Source organism: Coregonus lavaretus, assembly GCF_964263955.1.
Source record: "Coregonus lavaretus genome assembly, chromosome: 8".
NCBI lineage: Eukaryota > Metazoa > Chordata > Actinopteri > Salmoniformes > Salmonidae > Coregonus > Coregonus lavaretus.
Genome location: NC_139995.1, coordinates 33,580,219 through 33,596,423, shown reverse-complemented (window position 1 = coordinate 33,596,423; position 16,205 = coordinate 33,580,219). Strand labels below are relative to the sequence as shown.

General features: G+C 41.6%; 1 protein-coding gene across 1 annotated transcript; it reads left to right on the top strand.

Annotated features, from left to right (window-relative positions):
• Positions 1-11,566: 11,566 nt before the first annotated feature.
• LOC311134021 (thiol S-methyltransferase TMT1A-like) lies at positions 11,567-14,528 on the top strand (the record flags this gene model as incomplete). The annotated part of the gene is made up of 2 exons (XM_084167636.1): positions 11,567-12,064; positions 14,292-14,528. 2 exons carry the CDS (start codon positions 11,567-11,569, stop codon positions 14,526-14,528), a joined length of 735 nt encoding a protein of 244 aa, XP_084023762.1.
• Positions 14,529-16,205: the final 1,677 nt, after the last annotated feature.

The following is a 16,205-nucleotide window of genomic DNA, read 5'->3' as shown; positions in this document are numbered from 1 at the left end:
ATATAAGCCTATGAAAGACCAAAGGGCTTTAGATTTAGAACAACAGTGTTTACATGGTATATCCAAAAATTTACTATTATGAAAGTAGTGCTTGCCATTTGATGCAAATGCTTCATTCTGACATGTGTTTATGGCATTTTGAATGAAGTGTTACATTTTGAAGGAGATGTGAGGCATTTAGCATTTTGTGTGTGCAGTTTTGGGAATTGTGTGTAGAGTTTTGAAAAAAGGAGACATAGTTTTGAAAACGTGTGTAAGCAGTTGGAAAAAACTGTAAGTAATTTAGCAGACGCTCTTATCCAGAGCGACTTACAAATTGGTGCATTCAACTTAGGATAGCCAGTGGGACAACCACATCTTGATCACAGTAACTACACTTCCGACTTTGGTAATCCGACATCCACACTGATATGTCTGCCAGACATGCAGAGATGCGATTCACCACCTGGTTATCAGAAGGGGGAAAGGAGAAAATGAATTGCGTGTTTGAAGTCACAGTCAACTTAGTGTATGTAAACTTCTGACCCACTGGAATTGTGATACAGTGAATTATAAGTGAAAAAATCTGTCTGTAAACAATTGTTGGAAAAATTACTTGTGTCATGCACAAAGTAGATGTCCTAACCGACTTGCCAAAACATTGACATTTACGTCATTTAGCAGACGCTCTTATCCAGAGCGACTTACAAATTGGTGCATTCACCTTATAGCCAGTGGGATAACCACTTTACAATATATATATTTTTTTTCTTTCTTTGGGGTGGGGTAAGGGGGGGTAGAAGGATTACTTTATCCTATCCCAGGTATTCCTTAAAGAGGTGGGGTTTCAAGTGTCTCCGGAAGGTGGTGAGTGACTCCGCTGTCCTGGCGTCGTGAGGTCACGCCAACGCTCTTTGCACTCTGGGAGGAGAACACAAAGGAGTTGTCAACCGTGATGGCGAGATCATGGAACGGGCAGTCCTTCCCCGGGAGGAAGAGCAGCTCCGTCTTGCCGAGGTTCAGCTTGAGGTGGTGATCCGTCATCCACACTGATATGTCTGCCAGACATGCAGAGACGCGATTCGCCACCTGGTTATCAGAAGGGGGAAAGGAGAAGATTAGTTGTGTGTCGTCTGCGTAGCAATGATAGGAGAGGCCATGTGAGGATATGACAAAGCCAAGTGACTTGGTGTATAGCGAGAATAGGAGAGGGCCTAGAACTGAGCCCTGGGGGACACCAGTGGTGAGAGCACGTGGTGCGGAGACAGATTCTCGCCACGCCACTTGGTAGGAGCGACCGGTCAGGTAGGATGCAATCCAAGAGTGAGCCGCGCCGGAGATGCCCAACTCGGAGAGGGTGGAGAGGAGGATCTGATGGTTCACAGTATCAAAGGCAGCAGACAGGTCTAGAAGGACAAGAGCAGAGGAGAGAGAGTTAGCTTTAGCAGTGCGGAGAGCCTCCGTGACACAGAGAAGAGCAGTCTCAGTTGAATGACCAGTCTTGAAACCTGACTGGTTTGGATCAAGAAGGTCATTCTGAGAGAGATAGCAAGAGAGTTGGCTAAAGATGGCACGCTCAAGAGATTTGGAGAGAAAAGAAAGAAGGGATCCTGGTCTGTAGTTGTTGACATCGGAGGGATCGAGTGTAGGTTTTTTGAGAAGGGGTGCAACTCTCACTCTCTTGAAGACGGAAGGGACATAGCCAGCGGTCAAGGATGAGTTGATGAGCGAGGTGAGGTAAGGGAGAAGGTCACCGGAGATGGTCTGGAGAAGAGAGGAGGGGATAGGGTCAAGCGGGCAGGTTGGGCGGCCGGCCATCACAAGTCGCAAGATTTCATCTGGAGAGAGAGGGGAGAAAGAAGTCAAAGCATAGTGTAGGGCAGTGTGAGCAGGACCAGCAGTGTCATTTGACTTAACAAACGAGGATCGGATGTCGTCAACCTTCTTTTCAAAATGTTTGACGAAGTCATCCACAGAGAGGGAGGAGGGGGGGAGGGGGAGGAGGATTCAGCAGGGAGGAGAAGGTGGCAAGGAGCTTCCTAGGGTTAGTTTGTTAACAAGAAATGTGTGGAGTGGTTGAAAAACGAGTTGTAATGACTCCAACCTAAGTGTATGTAAACTTCCGACTTCAACTGTACACTACAAAAGTATCTGTCAGAGTTCACCAAAGGTAGTGGCCCACATAGCATTTTGGAGATTGGTTGCGGAAGGGATTTGTACCAACCTCAATCCTCACTTCGAGAAGTATCTGCAAAAGAGCCTGGCTGTCAATGATCACCTAAGGTTTGAATGCTGTGTGATTGCTTCGGAAGAGGATATGAGGGCAGTGAAGGATGACTCGGTGGACGTTGTCATCTGCACGCTGGTGCTGTATTCTGTCAACGACATACCGCGAACATTGCAAGAGGCACATCGCATTCTGAGGCCTGTAAGTTGATTCTCTTTAAGGTATACATTTGAGAGCTTATGCATTGGAATGGAAGCACTAGGCTAGACTAACATCCATTCTCAAATTGAAAATATTGTCCATTTGCTGTTAACATAATAAAAAGCATAATAAAATAGAATGTATCAGATAAATGTAGAAAACAAGCCTACATCTGTCTGGCATTATTCCCTTAGGATTATATAACTGAAGTCCCACTAATGTTAGGGCTTCAGGTGTAGATTGTGCAGTCTTGATGATTAAAACTACTTTCCCACGAATCATGGCAACAGTGTTACTCAGATTATCTATTGGTAACATAGCCTGAGTGCCAGTCTGTTTGTGCTATCATGCCAACTCCTTGTCACTCATTGTCATGCCAATAATGTTTGGCTTGACAATGAACAATGGAGTTGGCATGATAGCACAAACAGACTGGCACCGGCCAAACCCGGACGACACTGGGCCAATTGTGATGGCCCTATGGCGTTTCATGGCCAGTTTCATGAGACACTGGGCAATCCTGTGCCGGAGATACTATATCACTGAGCAGAAATGCACTTATATTGTGTATGTGGCTAGTTTGGAAGAGTTAATCAAACAAAAAAAACATTGGTTTCAAAAAGTTTGGAATCAATTTCTTAGATTTAGTTCCAACTAAATAGTCAGTTCTAGCAGATGTAAATGTTTCTCTACTAAGCAGCGGTATGGACTGCAAGACTTTGTTACTAATGGTGAAACTTTTATTGATGTCCAACAGGGTGGTGCTCCGTACTTTCTGGAGCATGTAGAGTCAGACCCCTCCTCTTGGATATACTTCTTCCAGCACGTGCTCCAGCCGATATGGAACTACTTTGTGGTAGGATGAGAGGTTAACAGGGCAATATGGAAAGATCTGGAGGCTGCTGGGTTCTCTGAGATCAAACTGAGGCACATTGAGGCACCGATAAACCTCATGATCAAACCACACATTATGCGTAATGCTGTCAAGTAAAGTCTGCAGCTACATTCTCTGGGATTAGGCCTATCCCAGCACACTGTCTGATAAGTATTGTCATGTCATGACTTGCCCTCATGGGCTGAGGATCAAAGATACCGGCCAGGCAGAGGTTTGAACACCCCCTTTCCTGGGGGCCAGTTTTATGACCAGTCGTAAATACCCAGACCAGCAAGCCCCACGGCTTAAAATGGTTGAAACTCTACAGACCAACAGACGTGAAGCGTGAGCCAAATGTTGTAAAATTGTTGAATTTCTACAAGACCAGAAAGACCAGAAAACGTGAGACGTTAGTCCACACGTTTGAAATGGAGAAACTCTGAAACTCTCAACCTTTACACGAGATGAAGAAGAAGACAATGCACTAGACCTTATCATTTCAGTCTGCAGCTGGCATGTATAGTCGTCTAGAGAACTTTCACTAAAGACACGAAGTGGGAAGGACAATCCCTCTCAGACAACCGCTGGTATATCTGAAGTATCCATTCTAACCTGCACTATGACCAGAAACTCTACCAAGGACATTGGGATCTCTGGTGGGCAAACCAGAGTCCTACATCATCAACTCAACTATCGAGGACAGCTACACGTAAATACATGTTGCATAAGTATTATGATTACTGTGAGCATAGTCTCCAAAGGAACCACGATAGCTTGAATCTCTGTCTCTCCCTTCCACTCTGACCCTCCTTCTACCCAAGCAGTCATGCGATTGTTAGTCCAGTCCACTAGGGACCTGTTTTCATTGTATTACGTCAGTAATCAATAACCTATGTTATGTTATTGTGTTATTATTTAGATAGTTAGTAAATAAATAAATAATTAAGTCAATTTGTGTATTGCTGATTCATCAGTAAGGTTGCAGGTTCAAGGATTATGCGACGTTCAGAATGAGACTGATAAGAGGTCTCCCATCTGGATTACTGCAACTCGCTGTTGGCTGGGCTCCCTGCCTGTGCCATTAAACCCCTACAACTCATCTAGAACGATGCAGCCCGTCTGATGTTCAACCTTCCCAAGTTCTCTCACGTTACCCCGCTCCTCCGCACACTCCACTGGCTTCCAGTTGAAGCTCGCATCTGCTACAAGACCATGGTGCTTGCCTACGGAGCTGGGAGGGGAACGGCACCTCCTTACCTTCAGGCTCTGATCAGTCCCTACACCCAAACGAGGGCATTGCGTTCTTCCACCTCTGGCCTGCTGGTCCCCCTACCTCTGCGGAAGCACAGTTCCCGCTCAGCCCAGTCAAAACTGTTCGCTGCTCTGGCACCCCAATGGTGGAACAAGCTCCCTCACGACACCAGGACAGCGGAGTCACTGACCACCTTCCGGAGACACTTGAAACCCTACCTCTTTAAGGAATACCTGGGATAGTATAAAAGTAATCCGTTTGTAACCAAACCCTTAGCGCAACAAGCTGGATGTTCTTTAGGGAGAGTGGGAGCTCAGAATGCCAGGAGATGAGAACCACCGCCATCTAGTGGATATAAACTCACCAATGAAAAACTCACTAATATAATAAACTCACTAATATAAACTCACTAATGCCCTATGCACATAGTCATTGAACACTGGTCACTTTAATCATGTTTACATACTATTTATAAATCTTCTGCTGTACTACATTTGTTATTTTATTTATATTTGGGACTATTGTGTGCTTGTTGACATTTACTGCATTGATTGATAGGAACTAGGAACATAAGCATTTCGCTACACCCGTCATAATACCTGATTTGATTTAATGGGCCATTTTTATCCAATGATGAGCAATGTCTGTGTCTGTATGACATGTACAGGACCAGTACATTTTTCCTGGTCAGGAAATTATTCATCTTAGTCAGGGCCAAGAGTGTTTCCTGACCCCCTTATCAAACAAAAACTCTTGGTCTTAGTCATGTTTCGTATGATTAGTCTGGAGTTTTCTCCTGGCCCTATATTTGCCACAGCCTAGCCTACACTGTACAATCACTACAGTACATTACAATAGGCAATAATAACACTGATAATAATACGAATTTTGATTTCCAATCACTGGTCTTATTATTTTATGTGAAGAAATCCCTTACTGTCCTGCTGGGTGGCTGGTGCTGGTCTGGTGTGATGAACTGGACAGTGGTAGTGATGGGCTGTCCGTGTCCACTGTCATTCCATGACAACTTCCAAAGACTTATCATCTTTCTGCAGCAGACCTGTGAATTATTAGTATTAGTATGGTCCTCTGTAGCTCAGCTGGTAGAGCACGGCGCTTGTAATGCCAGGGTAGTGGGTTCGATCCTCGGGACCACCCATACACAAAAATGTATGCACACATGACTGTAAGTCGCTTTGGATAAAAGCGTCTGCTAAGTGGCATTATATTATATTATAAGTATTACCAACTTATCAAATAGAAAACATTGACTGGTTCTGTGCAATTATAAGCAGGCAAGCCTATGTTTGAGTCACAAATGGGATGTGGAGTTTTATTTGTCACAGACGGAAATACAAATGCACCCATTACACATTAGAGTCTGCTGCTGCCTATTGAAATCACTGGCCACTTTAAGAAATGGAACACTAGTCACTTTAATAATGTTTACATATCTTGCATTACTCATCTCATATGTATATACTGCATTCTATTCTATAATATTCTACTGTATCTTAGTCCATGCCGCTCTGTCATTGCTTGTCCGTATATGTATATATTCTTAAATTCCATTCCTTACTAGATTTGTGTGTATTGGGTATATGTTGTGAAATTGTTAGATATTACGGAGCTAGAAGCACAAGCATTTCGCGACACCCGCAATAACATCTGCTAAACAAATAAACATTGATTTGATTTAATGTGAAAGTGTGGTAGGTAGCATCTTTTCTTCTTCTGAAAGTGTTTCCCCAGACCAATGTGTGAGTTTATGCAAACTAACAATCCAACACCAGGTTTACAGATAAATTGTGGTTGAATATCTTTACATTTAAAAGTTGTTCATAGGTTTATGTGATGATTACCTGATGTGTGTACACTGCTTCTAAACATTACAGTGGCCATAACATACCTGTAACATAATCAAAGACAGCTAAGCAGACAGATATACAAGATAGGCAAAGCCGGGTAAAGTAGGAGCTGACGTAATAAGTTAGTCATCTAAAAGAGGGAGATTTCAATGACAGCATTGAGAATTTCCCTCTGTTCAGTAGGCTAGAGAGCAAGCCTAATCACACATGGCTGGTATACAGGCATGAACAAACAGAGCAAAGAATGAGGGGAAAGGGGCAATAGTAGCTAATAATAGTAGCTAATAATAGTAGCTAATAATAGTAGCTAATAATAGTAGCTAATGCATTTCAGAAGATAAGGTGCCTTTATTCTATTCAATTGACATGTGCACTTACGCCTATGGAACAAAATCGAATTTCTACAGTGCACGGTCATGTACACAGTGATGTAAAGTACTTAAGTAAAAATACTTTGAAGTACATTTTACATTTAAGTCATTTAGCAGACGCTCTTATCCAGAGCGACTTACAGTTAATGAGTTTCAAGTACTGCTTAAGTAGTTTTTTGGGGTATCTGTACTTTACTATTTATATTTTGGACAACTTTTACTTTTACTCCACTACATTCCTAAAGAAAATATGTACTGTTTGTACCCATATATTTCCCCTGAAACCCAAAGTACTCTTTACATTTGGAATGCTCAGGCAGGACAGCAATATGAGCCAATTCACACACCTATCAATATAACACATTGTCAGCTCTACTGCCTCCGATCTGGCGGACTCACTAAACACAAATACTGTGTTTGTAAATTTGGTCTGAGTGTTGGAGTGTGCCGTTGTCTGTTCATAAATTAAAAGTACAATACATTTGTGCCGGATGGTTTGCTTAATATAAGGAATTTGATGTATAACATTTGCTTTTACTTTTACTCAAGTAAGAAAATGAAGTACTTTTTCCACCACTGTACTTAAGTACATTTTAAACCAGATACTTTTAGACTTTTACTCAAGTAGTATTTAACTGGGTGCCTTTCACTTTTACTTGAGTATTTTCCATTAAGGTATCTTTACTTTTACTCAAGTATGACAGTTGAGTACTTTCTCCACCACTGCATGTACATGCCATTTCTACAGTGCAGGTCATTGAACAGGGAAACTCCACAGCCAGTGTTATAAAGGTTCACAATAAACTAGAGGTGTCCCAATACTTGGACAATATCAAAATATTAGGCCTAACCCACAGTGACTAAGGATAATCATTTTTGAAGAAAAATGTGTGGATTAAAAAAATCATTTGGCCAGAAAATTAGAATTCTATAGACTATGACTGAGTCACATTAAAACTGTTTGTTGGTATTGGTATTTTATTAGGATCCCCATTTGCTGTTGCAGTAGCAGCAGCTACTCTTCCTGGGGTCCACACAAAACATGAAACATGAAATAATACAGAACATTTATAGACAAGATCATGTAATTCTGTGATGGCTACTATAATATCTAAATGTTTTGCCTTTAATGCTGAACTGTAAAAAAAACATATCCCCTGCTCACGCATGTCAGGCCTACGCCATAGGGCCAGACAGGTCCAATGGCGACATCAACAGGCCAACTAAGCCCAAACTAATATTGTCATGCGTACCAGTTCTTGATTGGTGGTCCCTGAAACACACCCACTCTCGACACATTTTTTAAAAAGCGACTAGCGACAAATCTAGCGACTTTTTCTGGTGTTATTGGAGACTCTGACGTGAAAGCACGTATCGTTCTTACTCTTCTCAACGAGCAGCGGGTGCTTTGTTACCCCGTCCCAAAGCACTCACAGGCGGCCCAGTCCTCGCGCAGCAGTCCCTCCCAGCTGCAGTCAGAGCAGGAGATGTTCACCACTCCGTGTCCAGACTGCAAATGAATCGCGCATGCGGGAAGCCACGGCTGGCTGATCCCGCCCTGGCTTAGATTCAGGGCGGGATGTTTTTTACTCACTTTTTGTCTCTCCCACAACGTTATTCCTCTCTCCTACAGCGTCCATCACAATTACATGCACATGGCCAATTACGCAAAGTAGGTGATGGCGTCATTTAGCGACTTCTAGCGACTTTTAGGACAGCCAATAGCTACTTTCCTTACTGAGGAGTTGGCAACATTGAGTCTGCACAAACGAGCTGGCGGCAGTACACTTTTTGGGATGTAGGTCGACAATAAAACCTTAAAGAAGAAAAAGAAGTGCACAAATGCAAAATGACTGTTTTTATGAATTTCTTTATGCTTATTTTCAAGCTAGTAACCTTGCCCCTCTAATTAATGGAGGCAGTTGGCATATATGGCATCTACAAGCGTTTCTTTCCATTTCTTGTTTACAAGATATCTTTCACCTACAACAAAAAAATGCACGACAAAAAGAAGGACCTTTTCAGCGATCTCTCAGAGTTCACGGTTGGCAGTGGCCCACTTCGCATATTGAGGCCTGTAAGTTGATTATCTTATTTACATTGGAAACATATGAGCGTTTATGCACGGGAATGGAAGCAGTAGGCTACATCCATTCTCAAATTGAACATATTGGCCATGGTCTCAGCTTTCAGCATAATACAATTCAGTCTTTCAGAAATGCGAGGTCTGTCAACAGATATTACATAACTGAGGTCCCAACTAATTTAGATTAGATAGAGGTGTCTTGACGATTAAACCACTTTCCTACGAATCATGGCAACAGTGTTACTAACCGGTACACCCTGTATATAGCCTCCCTACTGTTATTCTATTTTACTGCTGCTCTTTAATTATTTGCTATTTTAATTTTTTACTGAACACTTTTTTATATTTTCTTAAAACTGCATTGTTGGTTAAGGGCTTGTAAGTAAGCATTTCACTGTAAGGTGTTGTATTCGGCGCATGTGGCAAATAACATTTGATTTTATTTGAAAATGATGTATTTTAGGAGCCAAAATGGCAACACTAACTTTCAATTTGCATTATAAACGTTGTCCATCTCACAAAGTTCTGAAACCAAGCCTATGTCGAGTTGTGGTTTTAATAAATGATTAATAGTAGCCTATAGGTTTTGCTGATAGCTGCTTTATTGAGGAACATTTTTATATGAATCTATGGCTGTTTGCTACATTACATCTTTTGGACTTTTTTAATTGATTCTTGAAATAAATGCCTAATGAGTTTAGTGCATCTGTAATACCTCATCAGAACCCAAAATATACGCTTGTTTTACTCTATTGTTTGTGACCAATGTAATTGTAAACAAACGTTGTATAGCCTCAACACTGGTTAAAACTACACATTTTATATCATGGATGGTCAGTCCTTGCATCCATAGCATCTGTCTATAAATTTGAGAGGGGTTACATTTCTCCATCCCTCGACTCTTTACCAAAACAGTGGCGGGGTGCCTGCTTTGTTATTGTTTGAACTGAATGCACTGTTTAAAAATGAATGCTCTGGATAAGAGCGTCTGCTAAATAACTAAAATGTACATGTGAAATGTAATATGGGAAGCTGCAATGAGCTATCCAGCCAGCAATTTTATGTTGCACTACAATCAGCATTTCAACTGATCAAAGCTTTATGATTAGTTGATTATTCAGCTGTGTTGTGCTAGGGCAAAAGCCAAAACGTGCACCCCTTGGACTGAGTTTGGGAAACACTGCTGACTACATGCACTGTAACTACTGTAAGTCAATTTAGCTGATTGAATCAGTAACTTCACGAGGTGCTGGGCCACGAACACACCACTGTGCAGGGTACTTGTACCACTGAACCCAAATGCCCTTGTGGCTATGGCTAGATTTAGAATACTTTGTTATTATGTTTATAAGTTGACTAAATAGTCAGTTTTAACTACGCTCTACTGACTGTGAATTTTTCTACTAAACAGTGCAATCTTTCTATGTTCTGCTGAATGGAGGTTTGGAAAAAAATACTTACCACTGGTAACTTTTATTGTTGTCAATGTCCAACAGGGTGGTGCTCTGTACTTCTTGGAGCATGTAGTGGCGGACCCCTCCTATTGGATATATTTCTTCCAGCATGTCCTCCAGCCGATTTGGTACTACTTTGGGGATGGATGTGAGGTAGTCAGGTCGACATGGACAGATCTGGAGGCTGCTGGGTTCTCTGAGCTCAAACTGAAGCACATCGAGGCACCACTCAACTTCATGATCAAACCACATATTATGGGCCATGCTGTCAAGTAAAGGCCTATCCCAGCAACTGTTTGACAAATATTGTCAACGCCTATGTATTCAGTGTGAATTTCTTGGTCATTGCTTTTGTTATTTACTTGTGCATAAATGTAATTAAACTGGCTTAGAAAATAGGAATGGCATACGTATACTGAACAAAAATATCAACACAACATGTAAAGTGTTGGTTCCATGTTTCATGAGCTGAAATAAAGTGAGCATTTCTCATTTGTCAAGATAATCCATCCACCTGACAGGTGTGGCATATCAAGAAGCTGATTAAGCAGCATGATCATTACACAGGTGCACCTTGTGCTGGGGACAATAAAAGACCAATCTAAAATGTGCAGTTTTGTCACACAACGCAATGCCACAAATATCTCAAGTTTTGAGGGAGCGTGCAATTGGCATGCTGACTGCAGAAATGTCCCCCAGAGCTGTTGCTAGATAATTACATTTCTCTACCATAAGCCATCTCCAACATTGATTTAGAGAATTTGGCAGTACATCCAACTGGCCTCAAAACCACAGACCATGTGTAACCACGCCAGGCCAGGACCCCCACATCCGGCTTCTTCACCTGCGGGACAATCTGAGACCAGCCACCCGGAGAGCTGATTAAACTGTGGGTTTACACAACCAAAATATTTCAGCAAAAACTGTCAGAAACCATCTCAAGGAAGCTCATCTGCGTGCTCGTCGTCCTCACCAGGGTCTTGACCTGACTGCAGTTTGGTGTCGTAACCGACTTTAGTGGGCAAAAGCTCAACTTCGATGGCCACTGGTACGCTGGAGAAGTGTACTCTTCACGGATGAATCCCGGATGAATGCAATAGCTCCATCATGAGGCAGGATGAAAAGCTACCAGATTAGCACCTTCCTCCTGAACCGCCCTGATCCCTGTATCACCTTGCTATTAGCTAAATCCTACCTCACCTAGACTGCCTGCAGTGTGCTTCTTTTGTTCACATGGGAGGTTTCACCGGGAAAATGACACATCTTATGATGAACTTCTGCAAGTTAATATGTTTGGCGATAACCTTACCCCTCCAACTAATAGAGTTTGTGGGTTTATATGGCATGTACAAGCGTTTGTTTCCGCTTCTTGCTTACAATATAACTTTTTCATACAACGACAAAATGCACGAAAACAAGAGGAACCTTTTCCGAGACTTGTGCAAATTCTGCAACACGGACGGTACACTTCGACTTCTGGAGATTGGCTGCGGTAGTGGGGCCAACTTCAAATACTATCCATACGGATGCACGGTCATTTGTACAGACCCCAACCCTCACTTTGAGAAGTACCTGCAGATGAGTATGACAGCAAGCAACCACCTGACCTATGAAAGCTTTGTGGTTGCCTCAGGAGAGGACCTGAGTGTAGTGCAAGATGAGTCTGTGGATGTTGTTGTCTGCACGCTTGTGCTGTGTTCTGTCAACAACGTGCCACAGGTACTGGAAGAGGCAAGACGGATACTCAGAAAAGTGAGTTAATAGTTTCAGCTAGTAGGTTATGTGTGTCAGGCAAGGGAGACGTAGCCTGCCCTATAGGCCTAATAAGAGTTATTGTTCCAGCAAAATGATAATTGAGCTCTACTGTACATTTCAGACTCCAATAGTGAATTGAGAGTGCTCTAACTTGCCCCATGTTGTCCTTGTGTTAAAAGTTAAGCTTGTAGCGACGTTAAGTCTTAAGTATTTTTAGACACCTAAAGCTTGTGACAAATCCCTTGTCTGTAAACAAGAGGTGTGTGAAACCACCCAACACAGTATAAACACCTTGCCTAACCAAGCCATGTAATTATATCAATGTTATCAATATTTTTACACATGTAGCCTAGGCTTTCTACTATGTCTTACATTTGGGTTAAGCCAAGCACATTTGACCAAGTCTACCAAACATTCGATTTGATATCTGGTGGTTGGGTGGGACTGGGATAGATAGTGATATGTACGTTTTTGTAAAGTTTCCCATTGCCTTTTCAGTCACCAGATCAGACACCTACAGTTGAAGTTGGAAGTTTACATACACTTAATTTGGAGTCAGTAAAACTAGTTTTTCAACCACTTCACACATTCCTATTTAACAAACTATAGTTTTGGCAAGTCGGTTAGGACATCTACTTTGTGCATGACACAAGTCATTTTTCCAACAATTGTTTACGGACAGATTATTTCACTTATAATTCACTGTATCACAATTCCAGTGGGTCAGAAGTTTACATACACTAAGTTGACTGTGCCTTTAAACAGCAGAAAATTCCAGAAAATGATGCCATGGCTTTAGAAGCTTCTGATAGGCTAATTGACATAATTTGAGTCAATTGGAGGTGTACCTGTGGATGTATGTCAAGGCCTACCTTCAAACTCAGTGCCTCTTTGCTTGACATCATGGGAAAATCAAAAGAAATCAGCCAAGACCTTAGAAAAAAATTGTAGACCTCCACAAGTCTGGTTCATCCTTGGGAGCAATTTCCAAACGCCTGAAGGTACCACGTTCATCTGTACAAACAATAGTATGCAAGTATAAACACCATGGGACCACGCAGCTGTCATACCGCTCAGGAAGGAGACACATTCTGTCTCCTAGAGATGAACGTACTTTGTTGCGAAAAGTGCAAATCAATCCCAGAACAACAGCAAAGGACCTTGTGAAGATGCTGGAGGAAACAGGTACAAAAGTATCTATATCCACAGTAAAACGAGTCCTATATCGACATAACCTGAAAGGCCGCTCAGCAAGGAAGAAGCCACTGCTCCAAAACTGCCATAAAAAAGCCAGACTACGGTTTGCAACTGCACATGGGGACAAAGATCTTACTTTTTGGAGAAATGTCCTCTGGTCTGATGAAACAAAAATATAACTGTTTTGCCATAATGACCATTGTTATGTTTGGAGGAAAAGGGGGGTAATTGCAAGCCGAAGAACACCATCCCAACCGTTCGGCACAAGGGGTTGGCAGCATCATGCTGTGGGGGTGCTTTGCTGCAGGTGGGACTGGTGCACTTCACAAAATAGATGGCATCATGAGGAAGGAAAATTATGTGGATATATTGAAGCAACATCTCAAGACATCAGTCAGGAAGTTAAAGCTTGGTTGCAAATGGGTCTTCCAAATTGACAATGACCCCAAGCATACTTCCAAAGTTATGGCAAAATGGCTTAAGGACAACAAAGTCAAGGTATTGGAGTGGCCATCACAAAGCCCTGACATCAATCCTATAGAAAATGTGTGGGCAGAACTGAAAAAGCGTGTGTGAGCAAGGAGGCCTACAAACCTGACTCAGTTACACCAGCTCTGTCAGGAGGAATGGGCCAGAATTCACCCAACTTATTGTGGGAAGCTTGTGTAAGGTTACCCAAAACGTTTGACCCAAGTTAAACAATGTAAAGGCAATGCTACCAAATACTAATTGAATGTATGTAAACTTCTGACCCACTGGGAATGTGATGAAAGAAATAAAATCTGAAATTAATCATTTTCTCTACTATTACTCTGACATTTCACATTCTTAAAATAAAGTGGGGATCCTAACTGACCTAAGACAGGGCATTTTTACTAGGATTAAATGTCAGGAATTGTGAAAAACTGAGTTTAAATGTATTTGGCTAAGGTGTATGTAAACTTCCGACTTCAACTGTAGCTACTTTTGATTGATTTGACTGGTTTTGTGAAATGAGAATAGAATTTACCCATTTGTTGTCCAACAGGGTGGTGCTCTGTACTTTCTGGAGCATGTAGAGTCAGACCCCTCCTCTTGGATATACTTCTTCCAGCACGTGCTCCAGCCGATGTGGTACTACCTGGGGGATGGCTGCGTGGTTACCAGGGCAACATGGAGAGATCTGGAGGCTGCTGGGTTCTCAGAGTTCCAGCTCAGACACATTGAGGCTCCGCGGGTCACTTTCATGATCAAACCGCACATCCTCGGATATGCCATCAAGTGAACTCTGGGGGGGGGTGGGGGGGGTTCTGATAACTCTACATTAACATAATGTGTAAACTTGTTCTTCAACTGTTCTCTTTTTTAATTTACAGTTTGACTTTTTATCTACATATTTTATACCCTGTCTGACCTAATAAATAACTTTTCTATAAAGATTTGGCCAATATTAAGCAATATTTCTTAACTGTGAATTAAAGCCACTTCCTGCTATTCACAACTTATTTGCCATTCAGTTTAGGAATTAATGAAATGGACTAGGTTGCAGTAACAACAGAGTTGCTATAACTGTATACTACTACTCTCTACACAGCCCATGCAAGCAGCCAGTGCATGTTTCTTTGGGTGCAGTTGTAAGTACATGGCCGTCACAACACTGAAGAGTGAATCATAATTCCTTGGACCTTCATGGCTTGAGGTCCCCAGTGGAGATTGTAGCTGTTGAATGTGTTTTTAGATAGTGTTTTTAGCAGGCTCCTTCTCTGTTGGAAGGTCTTGTCTTCTATAGCCAGTAGTATATACAATGCTCCATTCTACTCTTTGTTTAAGTAAAGCTATTCACTCCCATGTGAGGCCTCTGTCGATAATAGCGTTTCCACCTATACATCCATTCACTTGACAGGCTTCCATTGACCCAGGTTTATTCGACAAAATCAATATCGCAAAAAAACAAAAAACAAAAAAATGTGTAATGGAAACTGCAGGTAGGCTAAATGTTCTAAAGATCGACATTTTTATCTGTTCGACCAGGGTGGATTTTTATTTTGTCTAACTTTATTGCGAGAAATGATGATAGAAACTCAATTTTTAGAATATATTATGATTGCCGAATAATTTTGAAGGTATGCGGAGCACATAATGTCAACCTCAGAGCTCCACTCCACCTGTAATTCTAAATGCCTACTGCTTGCAAAATAAAACAATTTTTTTACTTTTAAAATAATGTTTATTTGCAGGACAAGTATTGTCCTGACTTTCAAGAATGCCTGAATTGCTTCGCCTTTCTTTTCTGGTTGGCTGGTAAGTTTCACCATCCAATTATTTCAGAACTATATGAGTGCAAGTTTCACCATGGCTCGGACCATGGCGAAACGTTGAATATAAATAATTTGAAAATTATTGCATTATTATATCCATGCTGTCTTTCGCGGGCAACCTGAGACATGAAACTTTGCCTTCATAAAGCATTCACACCCCTTGACTTTTTCCACATTTCGTTGCGTTACAGATTGAATTTAAAATAGATTAAATTGAGATATTTTTCTCACGGACCCTAAACACAATACCCCATAATGTCAAAGTAGAATGATGTTTTTTGAAATTGTTACAAATTATTTAAAAATGAAAAGCTGAAAAGTTTTCAACCCCTTTAAAGCAAGCCTAAATAAGTTCAGGAGTAAAAATGTGCTTAACAAGTCATATAAGTTGCATGGACTCACTGTGCGCAATAATAGTGTTTAACATGATTTTTGAATGACTACCTCATCTCTGTACACCACACATACAATTATCTGTAAGGTCCCTCAGTCCAGCAGTGAATTTCAAACACAGATTCAACCACAAAGACCAGAGAGGTTTTTCAATGCCTCACAAAGAAGGGCAACTATTGGTAGATGGGTAAAAAAAATTAAGCAGACATTGAATACCCTTTGAGCATGGGTACGTTATCAATTACACTTTG